Source organism: Erinaceus europaeus, chromosome 2, assembly GCF_950295315.1.
Source record: "Erinaceus europaeus chromosome 2, mEriEur2.1, whole genome shotgun sequence".
NCBI classification, from domain to species: Eukaryota; Metazoa; Chordata; class Mammalia; order Eulipotyphla; family Erinaceidae; genus Erinaceus; species Erinaceus europaeus.
Genome location: NC_080163.1, coordinates 21,910,551 through 21,926,537, shown reverse-complemented (window position 1 = coordinate 21,926,537; position 15,987 = coordinate 21,910,551). Strand labels below are relative to the sequence as shown.

Below are 15,987 nucleotides of genomic sequence, written 5' to 3'. Positions count from 1 at the left end.
ATGCATGAGTACTTCTGCAAGCTAAAAACATGTCTCCATACATAATCATATGAGAAGGCAGTCTACACACTAGAGAGAAGCATGAATGATGGCACCTTTATCTAATTGCCAGCAGATCCTCTCCCAGGACTTTCTATGTCTTACAAAAATTATAATCTGCTAAGGCAAGTATGGATTCTTTCATGAAAACAAGTGGTCTTTGAACAGGGCAGCACAAGATGCTGACAAGTCGCTTAGAACAGGGAAGCAATGGTTCCTGCATGGCAAATAAAAGTCCCCTTCCAGGAAAAGGGAAGCTGAGCTTCTTATAACACATCTTCCCAGGAAAAAAAAAAAAAAGGCAACAATCCAGATAGTTACAGTAGAGTTTTTACTCCCATGCCTTGGATTTATAACTCACATCAAGCAGTTTTAAACGACCTCATTATCCATCCATAAACTTTTAACTGGAAAAAAAAATAGCATGTAGCAGAAATGCACGGTCTTAGATCATTCTATAAATAAAAAACCCATTTTAAAAAACTCAAGATACTCTTTGCATTAAACACAAACTCTAATCAGCCACTCCAGAAGGAAGGAGAGGCTTTTAAAACCCCACTGGCTTGTTGAGTTTAGGACGATCACACGGAGCTCTGGTGGAAACAGCACGCAGCTCTCTGTACTAGAAGGACATTTCCCCAAGAGCAGATGTTTTTCTCTGAGCTGTGAACGCTGGCTGACTTGCCTGTATTATTTTCTCAGTGCTCTGCATTCTGGTTGTTTTCTGGATAGTTTGTCCCTTACAATTTGGGGGCTGATGATCATTACAAGATGGAAAATACATCCTGGGCTAGACAGAAGGAAATCAATATTACACAAACATGTTTCCATCTGGGGAAATTCCCTAAGATTCAGTCTTTCTGGCTCTAGGCATATTGGGCTGTCGGAAAAGTCACGATGCATTTTTTTGCACAGAAAAAAACAGAAAAGTGTCATAATTTTTCCAACAGCCCAATACATAGTCAAGAGGACACCTTAAGAATAAGAAGATGAAGGGGCCAGGTGGTGGCACACCTGGTTGAGTGCACGTTACAGTGCGCAGGGACCCAGGTTAGAGTCCCTTCTGTCTCACTTCCTCTCTATCCTCCCTTCCCTCTTGATTTCTGGCTGTCTGTATCCAATAAATAAATAAAAATAATTAAAAAATAAACAAAGAATAAGAAGATGGATTTCTAAGAGCTTGTCATGATAGTGAGATGTGATTATCAACTCCTGAAAAATGTCCTATTGTCCCATTTTTTGGAACAGAAAATGACTGTTCTGGCTAGTGCCTCCTACTCTCACTTGACCTGATTTTTTTTTTTTTTCCTCCAGGGTTATTGCTGGGCTCGGTGCCCGCACCATGAATCCACTGCTCCTGGAGGCCATTTTCCCCCCTTTTGTTGCCCTTGTTGTTGTAGCCTTGTTGTGGTTATTATTATTGCCATTGTTGATGTTGTTCGTTGTTGGATAGGACAGAGAGAAATGGAGAGAGGAGGGGGAAGACAGAGAGTGAGAAAGATAGACACCTGCAGACCAGCTTCACCGCCTGTGAAGCGACTCCCCTGCAGGTGGGGAGCCGGGGCTCAAACCGTGATCCTTACGCTGGTCCTTGCACTTTGCGCCACATGCGCTTAACCCACTGCGCCCCCTTTTTTTTTTTTAGCACTGCTCAGCTCTGGTTTATGGTGGTGCTGAAGAGGAACTGAATCTGGTATCTTGGAGCCTCAGGCATGAAATTCTTTTTGCATAACTATCATGATATCCCACTAGCCCACCTCTTGTGTTTTCAGTAGGTTTCTTTTTAAGTTTATATAACAATTATTATTATTATTATTGAGAGAGAGAGACACCAGAGCACTACTCAGCTCTGGCTTATGGTAGTGCTGGGACTTGAACCTGGAACTTAAGAGTCTCAGGCATGAGAGTCCTTTGCATAACCATTATGTTGTCTCCCCAGCCCAGTAGGGTTTTTTTTTTTTTTTTTAAGACTTCATCTGAGGCAGAGTAAAAGAAAATTTCAGAGTCGGACAAATTCTTAACTGTAACAAACAGCTCTGAGTAGGAAAGTCTGCTTTGAGTTTTAAAAAATTCCATAGACTGTGATGCCAGGTATGCCATACATCAAGTAAGACAGTGATTTTGCAAATACTGCAAAGTTCAAATTAGATAATAGAAGTTTAGAAATGCTAGGCAGACTAAAAATGTGACCATAACATAAGCCCCATTCAGATGCTAGTAAATTGATTTGGTTAGACTATTACAAGTGCTTAACACTTAGCACTTTTCACTATAAATATTTGATCTGGGTCAAGACAGCTTACGTGAGAGGGCACTATAAATATTTGATCTGGGTCAACAAGACAGCTCACGTGAGAGGGCACCTGCTTTTTGATGTGTGTGATACAAGTTCAGAATTAGCCCCTGTCACATTGGGGGAAGCTTTGGTGCTGAGATCTCTCTCCCTTTGCCTCTCCCTAAAAAAGCTGGCCCAGGATGGTGAAAATCTGGTGACAGGGCAAGAAAAAAAAAAGTTTATCATATGGATAAACACATATCTCATTTATTACCTGATGAGATTGGCATGTAAATTCTTAGTTTTTGTGCTCTTACCAAGTATATCAAGGAACAATGTAAATCTTCAGTAAAATTCCAATTGACTTAATGTAAGTAGATCACAACAAATGCTATTTTAATTCTTTGGGGCAGATGAGAATCTTCCAGAAAGAAAGTTCTGTGGTTTCTAAAATGTATTAAACTGATGAATTTTTCAGGAAATTGTGAATGAGATACAGATATATAAGTCTAGAAAAAAAAAAGGAGTATTATTTCTGTACTAATAGCTCCTAAGGCATGGTCTTAGTTGAAACTAATTCTGAGTTGTATATGAAAAGGGATAATTATCAAACACATAGCCTGATTTTGTTTTCTTTGCCACCAGGGTTACTGCTGGGGCTGGTGCCAGCACTATGAATCTGCCATTGCGAGCAGCCATTTCCCTTCCCCCCATCACCTAACTAATTTATTTGATATGACAGAGAGAAATTAAGAGGGGGAGGCAGGAGGGAGATACCTGCAGACTTGTTTCACTGCTCACAAAGTGTCCCCCCCCCCCCCCCCCGGTGTGTTCAAGCGGGTGTACCACAGCCTGGCTCCAAATTTTTATACTTTCACTTACTTAGCCTTTAAACCTGGAAAATAACACTGAAGCTTCAAATAGATACCATACCTTTTGTTGGGAACACAAATGGAGAAATGTCACTTCTGATTTTTGAGTCCATCGAAACTCTGTGGGTGGGAGTGGGATACACTGCACCTCACGTATTCAAAACCATTAATTTCAACACCTTGAATGAAATTGTTCCCTTGAAGTGAAAGAAATCTGAGCCATGGGACTCCCCCCAATTTGGAGTCATATTGAAAACTTGATAAAAGTCTCTGTATAAATTCATACCCAGGTCTTTGGAGAATAAGTCAGATCTATATGATTCAGTTACCACCTAGAATATGACAATGGCTACCAAGAGGTAGTCTGGGTTAGTACCAGACTTTCAGTTGCCAGGTTTTGAGTTTGTTCCCCAGCACTGCGCATGCCAGAGTGGAGAGGTACTCCGCTCTAAATAAAATCATTTCAACATATCACCACGTGAAAAAGCATTTCCGAAGCACATGGCCCACTCTTCCCTTGATCAGAATGTTTCTAGAAGTGCTCTTATCCAAATCATCTTTAAAGGAAAATAGGTGTTGGCTGATACCCTACCCTTGATACTCAAGAGCTTTTCAAACTCAGGTAAATTCCTTTACTTTTCTTGGCTTAGTTTTTTTTTCAGTTGTGGAGCAGAATTACTTGGGTTCAGGCATCTGGCACATAATAATCTACACTCTTGGTATTACCTGTTAACTTCAGTATTATTACTCATTTACTATATTTGACTAATATTTGCAGAGTAGCTGATGGCACAAAATAGTCAATTAAAACAATTCATGATTGTCTCCCAAACTGTAAAATGACATAATAAAAATATATACAAGATGCTAAAACAATTAGCTTGGTAGAATTAATCTACCTCAAATATACTTGAATTTTTTCCAACTCCCCCCACTGACCTCCATTAAATTGACACAAAGGAAGTCCTATTCTGTCTACATCAGGGTACTTATGAAGACTTTGTAACACTCCTCTGAGGTATGTCTGTGACAGTTGGCAAGGACATAGATTCCCTCTCAAAGATGATGTGGAGGGCCAGGGAGATAGTTCAGCACTGGAGCACAAGACTTGTATGAGCCCCCAGATTCAACTCCCTGCTGTCACCAAATAAGCCAGAGCTGAGCAGTGTTCTGGTCTCCTACTTATTTTTTTTTAAAGATTTTATTCAAAAGATGCTACCAAGAGATGATAACACATAGTATTCCATCCTTCAGAATATTCCTTCCTGCCAACCTTCTGTGATCGATCTGCCCTTTCCTTTCTCAGCTTACCTTTGTAGGCTAGACTGCAGGGTACAACCCTATGATCCAACTGTGCCCAGACTCATCTAAACACAGCACCAAGTTCTCTCTCTCTCTCTCTCTCTCTCCACCCCCTCTCCCTCTCTCCTTCTCACTTCTGTCAGCTGTCCAGCGCCAGTGTTCTGCCCCTCTGTTGTACCAGGCCAGGAGCTAACCCGATCACTCTCAGCTACCCATGTGAGGGAAGCAGAGCTGGTCCAGGAAGTCTGCTGAAGGAAGCTAACTAGCTGCTTGGTAGGGGGAAGCTAACTAGCTATGAGTTAAGAGGTCACTTCTGCAGCACAAGATGACCACCTACCAGATCTGGGAAATGCGAATGGTACTTGAAGCTTATCTTGGTGTTGGACTTTGAATCCCACAGGGAAATACTCTCTTCTGCAGTTCTGTCTTAGACAAGCACATGAGGGTCAGAGGGAAACTAACAAATCCTTTCAGTCATGTTGGGCTAAAGCAAGTCTCAACCTCTTGCATTTGTAATGGTGGGACCATATCTGATGAGTTATTATTTTAATGTCAACATTCTGTGAGGCAGGCAAATTCAAAGCAAAAAGAGAGAGACTATATTAAATCAGACACGGTGACAATGCAAATATTTAGTGCTTGTGGTTGAGTCTGTTATTTCCTAGTTGACATGGTTGACCAGCAGGTTTCTAGTTCCTTTTTTTTTTTTAAACCAAATAATCAAATGCTTGCTTTATTATTCACACCCATCAAAGTATACAGAAGCAACACACAAACTGTTTGGAATGTAAATTTTCTTTGGTTTACTCATCAAAACAGCAAGTAACAAAACAACAAAAAACCTTATCAGTTAAATAAAAAAGTGACATTCTTTATTTACCTATTAAATCTTATTAAACATTGAAATGCATTCATTTTTCACTCCCAGGTTCTACAGCAATATTCATTCTTCTGTTTTGCCTAACAGACCTAAATTAAGTTATTTTGATGGACTCCATTCTAAAAACAAATGTTTTTTTTTCTTCTTCATGGCACTTTTTATTGTTCCACTGTCAAGAACAATCTAGATTTTCTCTGTCTCTGACATGTGGAGTGCATATTAAAAATGAAGATCCTTTTAGCATGTTTTTTAAAATAACTGAAAGTTAAACTCTCAGCAAGCATTTCGAGGGAATAAAAAAGCCATTACGTTTGGGGGAATTATCACATTTTGGGAAAGTATCACTGTCAGTACTGAAAACTAGAACTCAATTCCAGAAGCATATTTGTAGAATAGACATTATACAGAATGCCCAATACAGCTCATCTCTACAATTTCCACTTCAGGGAAGCAGTTTTTTATTTTCCTGAGGGTTTAATTCTTGAATGCCTTAATAAACTAAGACTTACATTCTTGAATGCCAATGACAAAATCTTTAACAAAAAGTAGACTTAAAAATGGAATTGTTTAAAAAGAAGCAGTGACAGCAAGAGCTAAATCTTGGCTTACAAGAGGTACATATCATAGTAAGGAGTGAAAGTGAGTCAAAACACACAGCTTTGTACACAAATAGCCAATGTGGCATCAATGGGAGAAATGCCCTGCCAAAGGTGTTCTTGAGTTCTGGAGCCAATGATGTTTTTTGAACTCCACATTCGCATCCTGAAATCACACAACTTTTCCCAAGATTGGTTAACTGTCAGACTTTTGGGCAACATGCTTTTTCTTCAGACAAAACAAGCCCCATGAAACACCATGGTTAACATCTGACAAATTGGGCAACATCTCTCTGAAATATGTGTAGTCATTTTAAAAAAACAAGTTCCTTTTTCCTTCATCAATCAGCAGTGCTCCATCTTCCAATAACTCATGAGCAGTCAGTCACCCTTCACCACTCACATGATCATATGTTTTCCTCATCCAGCATTTTGTTGACGCCATCACAAAGTTTCTGTAAGTGAGGCTTAAAATTCCCAAAGGGATTATACAAGGCAGCCAAAAAATCACAATCTGAAAAATGATCAAAGACATTATTAATGCGTCCGTGAGACTTTGCGGTGAGGTGGCGCTGAATGATCTGGTGGAGCAGGTCTCGGCATTCGTTTAGTAGCCTGGATAAGACATTCCGGTCAAAGGTGAAATCCACCTGATGGAAACTGACCACGGTCATGGCCAGCTGATGGACTTTCTTCTTGAACTTCTCCATCAGTGCCAGCTCATCTTGATTGAACTGATTATTCCTGTAAAGAATGGCCAGCTTAATGACTGTCTTGATGAGGTTTTTGATGACTTTCTCTGCCTCCTTCTTGTTTTGGGTGTACTCTTTGGTCACCCTGTATAGCTCATCCAGCACCTCGCTGCTTGTGTCATCGATTAAGGTGGTCGCAATGGATTTTGACACCATTTTACCCAAAATCTTCTTCTGAGCCTGAACAGCCAGGTTTTTGGAATTAAAGACATCTGTAGCCACTGCAAACAAATGAGGGGGCACAACAGAAATCAGTGTCACTAGGAGAAGCAAATTAAGAAAGATACCAATAGACTTTTTAAAAAATGAAAGATGTCAAGAAGTGTTTCTCTTCTTATTTTCCCACTATGGTTTGTTTCCTATCTGTTCACATTATATCCTCTTCAAAAAAAAACACCAAACATTTGCCTGTATTTCTCAGCAATAGGGTTTCTTTTGTGAAAAACAACAAACCACTGTGCATAATCTGTAAGATCTCTGAATCTTTGAATCTAGAGTATACCTTTTGTTGTGTAATCAATACTTTCTTTTGACTATATTAATATAATTTAACAACAACACTATCTCACAAGGTATTAAGTTTTTGTACACTCTCTCCCTAATTTAATTTTTGTAAGAAATAGAAAATCATGGTGAAGAGATCGCATAGCAGTTATGCAAAAAGCTTTCATGCTTGAGGCTCTGAGGTCCACATTCAATCCCCAGTATCACCATAAATCAGAACTGAGTAGGGTTCCTGGTGTAAACTCACTCACTGTCTCTCTCTCACTCACTGTCTCTCTCTCAATGTTGCAAGATGGCTTGCTCCTAAAACAGTTTTGTAAACCAGTGGTGCCTCAAACGACCAAAATAAAATAAGTGAAAGAAAGATAAATGGGGAAGCCACGATACTGAGTAAAAAGAAAATTAATGGAAGGAACTCAGAAGAAAAGCCCTGGTTTATAACTCCAGCTGCCAAAAGTCAAATTTTCCAAGACATGGGCCAACACATGGAAGTTCAACTCCCAGAGGCTGAGTGTTGGAAAGAAATAATCCTTGGAGAGCTCACTGGCACTTGCTATTTCTAATGAATGGCACCATCCCTTTACATTTCTATATATTTTAAGGGTAGATTGGTGAAACTGGCTACTTGAACAACATAACTTTTTAAAAGGTAACTTTATTTTTGTATTTTCATAACTTAAAGTTGGCAGACATTTAAGATACCCATATACCAACTGTATGACTTAAATAAATTATTATTTATATATTTTTATTATCTTTACTTATTGGATAAAGACCATCAGAAATTAAGAGGAGGGGGGAGATACAGAAGGAGAGAGACAGAGAGACACCTGTGGCACTGCTTCACAACTTGTGAAGCTTTCCTCCTGCAAGTGGGGACTGGGTGCTTGAACCTGGGTCCTTGGCACATTGTAACATCTATGCTCAACCAGATACACCTGCATTGACTCCCTAAATATATATTCTTAATTTATGCAGATATGTTGAACCTCTGAACACAACCACCAATAATAAAGTCTCTGCAGACACTTTCCTCCTCCCGTTGTCCAGCCCCAGCTCACTTTTTGCCTGTACCAACAATGGCCTTTCCAGTCCCAATTTTCTTCATTCTGTTCTTGTGTCCCTTTTGCTATGTTCTTAAGGCCTTTTTCTTTTGCACGAATTAAATACTAAGGAAGCACTATGATACCATATGTGATAGTCCAATCTTAGTGAAACTATCAACACATGTAGATTTCCTCAAATTGAGTTTAGTTTTTCTTGACCAAAAATTTCCCCCAGTGGTGTTGGCTGCACTGTGTAAGCTACTCCCCCACAGCTTTGCTTTCTCTCTCCCTCTCCCTCTCCCCCCCCACCTCTCTCTCTCCTGGGTTCTTAGAGATGTAGTTCTCAAGTCTGTTCCAGCCTTGGGTCCACAAGGAGCTATTCTCTCTCTCCATAGGCTGGTATAGAAATCTTGGCCTGAGTTTTGGGCAGCAGTCACTCAGTAATAAAAGATAAAAGATTTCAAAATTATAGATGTGTAAGAATGATTCAAAGTGTTGGAGATTTAGAATTATTTTTAGCCTCAACAGCTAGTGTCATGAGAAAGCAAAAAGGTGGTCACTTTCAAATCCGGGTTGGGAGGCCAGAGAAGAGTGATTCCCTCAATGTGGGACCGCCATGCTTAGATCTGGAACTGGGGCCAAGAGGATCCATGTTTGAGTTGAAATTGGGGTCAAAGTAGTTCAAGGTGTCCAGTATAGGTAACTACTAAACAGTTTCTATGGACCAGGACTTTACTCACACATGCATAGACTCATACACTCAAAGTCTTGGTTGAGTTAGAAATGGTGCCTCCTCCCCCAAGATGCTGATATTTAAACTTTTGAAACGTGAAGTAAAACTTCAGAAGAACTGAGATATATTTTAAGAAAGAAAAGGAAAGTGAAAAAGCAAAAGAAACAACCGACTTCATGAAGCAGGTTTCCAAGCTCTTGTGTGTCTCCATTACTTTGGCAGTAGTTCATTTCTATTTCTATTTCTATCCTTCAATGATTGCAGAGAGTTTATGGGCCACACTGAAGAATTCAGTCTTTAGTTCACTTTCACATATTCAGAGGAGAAGCCATCTTCCATTACAGGATTTATAATACAGACCCCAAAAAATAAATAAAACAGATATTTAAGCAAGGATGCCCTAAAGGTTCAGACACATAGCGAAGAAAAGTCTCAGGAATGCATTCTAAGCAAAGCTGAATGTTTTGTTTTTAATCTCTCAGTGTGGCCAGAGTCTACCAACACCCCATTCCGGAGTTCCTGCCCTATTAGCTGGAAATAAAACAAATAGTGAAACAGCTGAACCCAGGGGAAGAGACATTCAACAGATTCCTCAATACAACTTCTTTCAAAGTGAGGCTTATAAATTTGCATCTCTCTCAGAGCCTCTTCCTAATGAATCTAAACATGCTGTTTGATTTCAAAAGCTCTGTAGTACAGCACTTCAACTTCTAGCAAAAGAATTTGTAAAAAGGTAGTGGCCAAAGGAAGCAAGATCTCCTCCACTTCCTGGAAATCATGCCTGACCCTGGACGGAGGCTGATCTCAGATGCATTCCTGTTTGCCCCACAGGCACTTTGAGGCCCTGCTCTGGGAACACAGCAGCAGACATAAGCTTCCACTTTAGCCTCTGGGTTCTAGGTCATTGTTCAAAATAAGGATGGCATTCTTTTTCTGTCCTTGCCAGAGGAGATAGGCATGAAATATATCTACTTTCTAGCTGTGAGTTTCAGTTGTGAAAACTTTTTTTTTTTTTGAGGCAACTGGAGGTTGTGGCTGAGAACTGCTGGCCAGGATGGTATGGTCTGTGATCATGACATATGATTATTTTTCTTGCAAGTTAATTGCCTTGTGCTGTTCCTGCTTAGGCTCATCTGTCAGTTCCACATTCTCATCCAGAGTCCTTAAAGGCCTGGTGTATCTCAGAGGTAGTTCCAGATCTTTTCTCTCTTTTTCTGCTTTTCTCTTTCCTCACTCTTGTGTGATCTCACTCCCTCCGATGGCTTCAGCTACCCATGTGCCAGCAACTCCTGAGGTTACAGCTCAGCCCTGCTTGCTTTCCCAGACTCATCTGGCAAATGCACTCAAGGTTTTTCTTGGCACTTTACAGACATCTCAAATGCACCATGTCCACAACTACAATTCTGATGCCCCCAAAGTGCTCCTCCTGATCTTTTGCTGTTCTTGTCATTGGGGCTTTGCCACTCTGGGCTGACTTTTTCATACAGAGAGAGAGAGAGAGAGAGAGAGAGAGAGAAAGGGGAAGATACCACAGCATCAAAGTGTCTCTCACTACAGTTGGGGATCAAGTTTGGACCTGAACTGTTCAAATGACAGAACAGGCATCTTCCCGAGTGGACTATCTGGTTGTTCCTCCTTTCCACACTCCCCTCTCCTCCTCCTCCTCCATTCTTCAGTATCTTTTTTTTTTCTTGCCTCCAGGGTTATTGCTGGGGCTTGGTGCCTGCACTACTAATTCACTGCTCCTGGAGGCTATTTTTTCCCCATTTTGTTGCCCTTGCTGTTGTTGTTGTTGGATAGGACAGAGAGAAATGGAGAGAGGAGGGGAAGACAGAGAGGAGGAGAGAAAGATAGACACCTGCAGACCTGCTTCACTGCTTGTGAAGTGACCTCCTGCAGGTGGGGAGCCGGGGGCTCGAACTGGGATCATTACGCCAGCCCTTGCGCTTTGCGCCATGTGTGCTTAACCCACTGCTCTACCGCGCAACTCCCCCATTCTTCAATATCTTAATTAAAAGCATCCCTTCCTTGTCATCTGGGAGGTTGGGTGGTGGCTAGAGTGTCATACTTGCATATGAGGTCTCAAGTTCAATTGCTAGCACTGCATATGCCAGTGATGCTCTAATTCCCTGTCAAGTTAACAAGTAAACCTTAAAAAATATGTGGAGGGAGTCAGGTAGTGGCACAGTGGGTTAAGCGCACATGGCACAAAGCACAAGGGCTGGCATAAGGATCCTGGTTCAAGCCCCCGGCTCCCCACCTGCAGGGGGTTTGCTTCACAGGCAGTGAAACAGGTCTGCAGGTGTCTTTCTCTCCCCCTCTGTCTTCCCCTCCTCTTTCCATTTCTCTCTGTCCTATCCAACAACAACGACAGCAATAATAACAACAACAGTGATAAACAACAAGGTCAACAAAAGGGGGGGAAACAAAAATTAAAATAAATTAAAGAAAAAAAAAAAAGAACAGGGAGTTGGGTGGTAGCGCAGCAGGTTAAGCACACGTGGCACAAAGTACAAGGACTGGCGTAAGGATCCCATTCGAACCCTCCGCCCCCCCCCCAGCTCCCACCTGTAGAGGAGTCACTTCACAAGCAGTGAAGCAGGTCTTCAGGTGTCTTTTTCTCCCCATCTCTGTCTTCCCCTTCTCTTTCCATTTCTCTGTCCTATCCAACAATGATGACAATAATAACTACAACAATAAAACAAGGGCAACAAAAGGAAGTCTTATTTTAAAAAATGTATAGACTTTTATCCCTAAGGTTCCAAAGTCCCAAAGTCAGTCCCCCATACCACCATAAGTCAGAGCTGTGCAGCGTGGCTTATTGCACCAAAGTAAAGGACTCTTGGGGGGAGGGAGGATTTTCAGGTCTTGGTGCAAGACGGTGGAGAAAGACCTAGACTGGGGTTGAGAATGTTTTTCAGAAAACAGAACTGTATTTACTGTAAACTATTAAACTCCCCCCAATGAAACTGAATAAAATAGGGGGAAAAAAAAGCTATGAAGTGCTCTGGCAACAAAACAAAAAAGAAAAAGCTCACCTGATAGAACACACATTTTACCATGTGGACCTGGGTTCAAGCCCCTGCTACCACAAGTGAGCACTAAGCACAACAGGTGCTGGAGTGGCTCTCCTCTCTCTCTCTCTCCTTCTCCCCCACCTCCCTCCATATATATATATATCTTTAAAAAATACTACTACAGCACTGAAAGCAGTGGACTCATGAAGGTGTGTGTGAAGTCCCAGAAGTAGAAAACACACACACACACACACACACACACACACACACACACACACACACACACACACACACACACACACACATATATCCCTTCCATTAACTAACTCATGTCAGAAAGTTGAGTGAAAATCATCTACCAAATTACTTTCTCCTTGGCTTAGTCAATAACTAAGCACTTCCCATTCAGGCATAGATAGCACTCTCCCCAGATTCTGCCCATTTCCCCCCATTTCCACATGTCTCAACCAAAGCCTTTTCCAAATGTTTCTGACACAGCAGTTAGTTACAGACTTGTGAATGGTGAAGTGTGCTGCCTGTTGGGTGCTCTCAGTCCCTTTGCCTAAAGTTTAACCATCTTATCTTTTTTTTTTTTTTATTTAAGAAAGGATAAATTAACAAATCCATAGGGTAGGAGGGGTACAACTCCACACAATTCCCACCACCCAACCTCCATATCCCACCTCCTCCCCTGATAGCTTTCCCATTCTCTATCCCTCTGGGAGCATGGACCCAGGGTCATTGTGGGTTGCAGAAGGTGGAAGGTCTGGCTTCTGTAATTGCTTCCCCGCTGAACATGGACGTTGACTGGTCGGTCCATACTCCCAGTCTTATCTTTTGACTAGTCTGAGCCTGCTGCAATGACAGAGTGCATTTTGGTCACTGTGTCAACCCTCTGGATTAGAAGGGGGCCTGGGACATGATGCTTCCAACAGATGCAGAAACCAACTTCCCTCTCTCTTCTCTATACTTACATACTTCTCTCTGAAAACATGCTGGTCTGCAAAATAAGAGCTTTAAGCACATAATTGGGTGTTCTTGTTTGTTTCAAAAGCTCGAGAAACAGATCTTTGCTTTACCTTGCTAAATAGTGGTTTGCTTCCCTTTCCGCACACTTGAGAGTGTGGTTTCTCTTACTGGCATAAGTCAGTACTCAGTTCTTTTTTTTTTGCCTCCAGGGTTATTGCTGGGGCTCGGTGCCTGCACTATGAATTCACTGCTCCTGGAGGCTATTTTTTCCCATTTTGTTGCCCCTGTTGTTGTGCTTGTTGTAGCTGTTATTGTTGTCATAGCTGTTGTTGTTGTTGGATAGGACAGAGAGAAATGGAGAGAGGAGGGGAAGACAGAGAGGAGGAGAGAAAGACAGACACCTGAAGACCTGCTTCACTGCTTGTGAAGCGACCTCCTGCAGGTGGGAAGCTGGGGGCTCAAACTGGGATCCTTACGCTGGCCCTTGCATTTTGCACCATGTGCGCTTAACCTGCTGTGCTACCACCCAACTCCCAACTCTGTTTTTTTAAAGAAGAATGACTTCTTACGTAAAATCAGAAAATATTAGTGGGTAAAGACAGTTAATTCACACATAGTCAGGATTTCAATGATTCAGACTTGAACTCCAGTGGAAGCTTCAACTCAAATCCACGTTGATCTGTGAGAGCATCAAGGATTGATACCACATGTGACTGGTGATGGATAAGAACTTTGTCCTGGGAGCTGGGACCCTGTAAAGATCCCTGTTCGAGCTGCCGGCTCCCTACCTGCAGGAGAGTCGCTTCACAGGCGGTGAAGCAGGTCTGCAGATGTCTTTCTCTCTCCCTATCTGTCTTCCCCTCCTCTCTCCATTTCTCTCTGAACAACAACAATAATAACTACAACAACAACAAAAAAAAGGGCAACAAAAGGGAAAATAAATAAATTAAGAAAAAAAGAACTTTGTCCTGGGCAGTAACTAAGAAGGAAATAGAAGGTGTTGTCACAAAGAGAAGGAGCTGCAAATCCTGATCCAATACTGTATCTATTAAAATGATTTCACAGGGGCTGGGATGGTGGCACACTGGGTTAAGCGCAAATGTGCCAGGACCCACACAAGGATCCTGATTCTAGTCCCCGGCTCCCCACCTGCGGGTGGGGTGGGGAGGGGAGTTACTTCACAAGTGATGAAGCAGATCTGCAGGTATCTCTCCCTTTCTATCTTCCCCACCCCTCTCAATTTTTCTCTGTCCTATATCCCTCTATCAAAAAAAAAAAAAAGTCTACAGGAGCAGTGCAATCACAGTGTAGGCACTGAGCCACCCAGCAATAACTCTGGAGGCAAAAAATAAAATAAAATAAAATAAAAAATAAAATGAATTTACTTGTATTTGAAAATAAACATACACGTTGCTAACTAGTGAAAAAATGATGCCATACAACAGAAACATACAAAACATCACTAAGTCTGTAGACAAGGTAAAGGAATGGGGGAATTAATTTATTAAGGTTTAGTCAAGGCATGGAAGAGACAGGTTGGGGAGGGAGGTTCAACCACCAGCATGGTGTGAGAACTGTAGGATTATTTAGGAATAGACACCAAAACAGAATGATTTAGGGGAGTGAAGACAAAATACCTCACCAGTTCCTCTCTTCAAAACTGGGGACATATTTGTAGATACAAGATCAAATAGTAAGAGAGGACCAGCAGGGCTGCTCCATTAATTTAAAGCACAGTTTGTTCCCACCCCCATTGTCTTTGACTGGCCAATTCAAATTTACAGCAGTGCTTTGTGATTCTCACAGGAGGAGGCTGGCAGGACTGTGCTGTGTCATAGGTCACGCAGAGGTTCTTGGGAATTGTAGTTCTTAGACTCTCAGGTCAGTCAGTTGACTTAGTAATTACGCCACAGCTGTTTCCACAATGTTAAAACGACTCAAGAGGGGGTCATCGAATAAATCCCTCCTCCACAGCTACCAGTCGTTTCTATCAGGAACAACACAATAGACCCCTTTGTGGGCCCCATGGGACCTTGCCCTCAACTGGGATCAACAGTGGTAGAGAATGTTGGAGGATGGACAACATACTCTATGCTACATCTGAGGAAGATGGGTCAATACTGGGGCAGCATGGAATGTTCCTACTCATAACCACAGAATGTGAGCTCAGATCTACAGGGATGCAGAGGTCACATAGGCTCCTAAGCTGAATATGGGCCCCAGATCACATCAAATCAATGGGGTTTACAGTCAACAATATTTATACCCCTTTCCCATATTAGGGAGCTACTCTCTTCCCTGATCCAGCTTTCTGGTCCTTTTCCAGCCATGGCATCATCTCCCCAGACAATAACTTGGATCCACACACATATGAGATTTCAGGCTCAGGAGAAAAAAGAAAAAGGAGAAAAGAAAAGAAAAAAAAAACTAGTATAGCCACAGGTCCTTTGGAATTTAACTAAAATATGCCTACTAGCTAGCTACAAAATGGAGGACCCCCCAACTGTTCATCTGCACTATTCCAGCCTTTAGGTCCATGATTGGTCAACAATTTGTTTGGCTTTGTATGTTAAATCTCTTGTCAACCACCAGGTTCCAGATGCTAGCAGGATGCCGACCAGACTTCCCTGGACAGACAACCCCACCAATGTGTCCTGGAGCTCTGCTTCCCCAGAGCCCTTCCTCACTAGGGAAAGAGAGAGGCAGGCTGGGAGTATGGATCGACCTGTCAACGCCCATGTTCAGTGGGGAAGCAATTACAGAAGCCAGACCTTCCACCTTCTGCATCCCACAATGACCTTGGGTCCATATTCCCAGAGGATTAAAGAATAGAAAAGCTATCAGGGGAGGGGGTGGGATACAGAGTTCTGGTGGTGGGAATTGTGTGAAGTTGTACCCCTCTTATCCTATGGTTGTGTCAATGTTTCCTTTTTATAAATAAAAAAAAAGTTTTAAAAAGAGGGGTCAGAAGGTGGTTTACCCCATAGAACCCACACTGTCAT

The 15,987-nt window shown here is 41.9% G+C and overlaps 1 protein-coding gene across 4 annotated transcripts in view; it reads right to left on the bottom strand.

Annotated features, from left to right (window-relative positions):
* Positions 1-5,267: 5,267 nt before the first annotated feature.
* TNFAIP8 (TNF alpha induced protein 8) overlaps positions 5,268-15,987 on the bottom strand; it is a 158,446-nt gene continuing 147,726 nt past the window's right edge. For 3 of the 4 annotated variants that reach the window (XM_060177423.1, XM_060177426.1, XM_060177422.1), the window contains one exon: positions 5,268-6,937. In XM_060177423.1, coding sequence (XP_060033406.1) covers positions 6,372-6,937 — 566 coding nt within the window. In that variant the 3' untranslated portion in view covers positions 5,268-6,371. Of the gene's footprint in view, positions 6,938-11,567; positions 11,679-15,987 lie in introns of those variants that run through there. The other variant, XM_060177427.1, reaches the window with a different exon arrangement.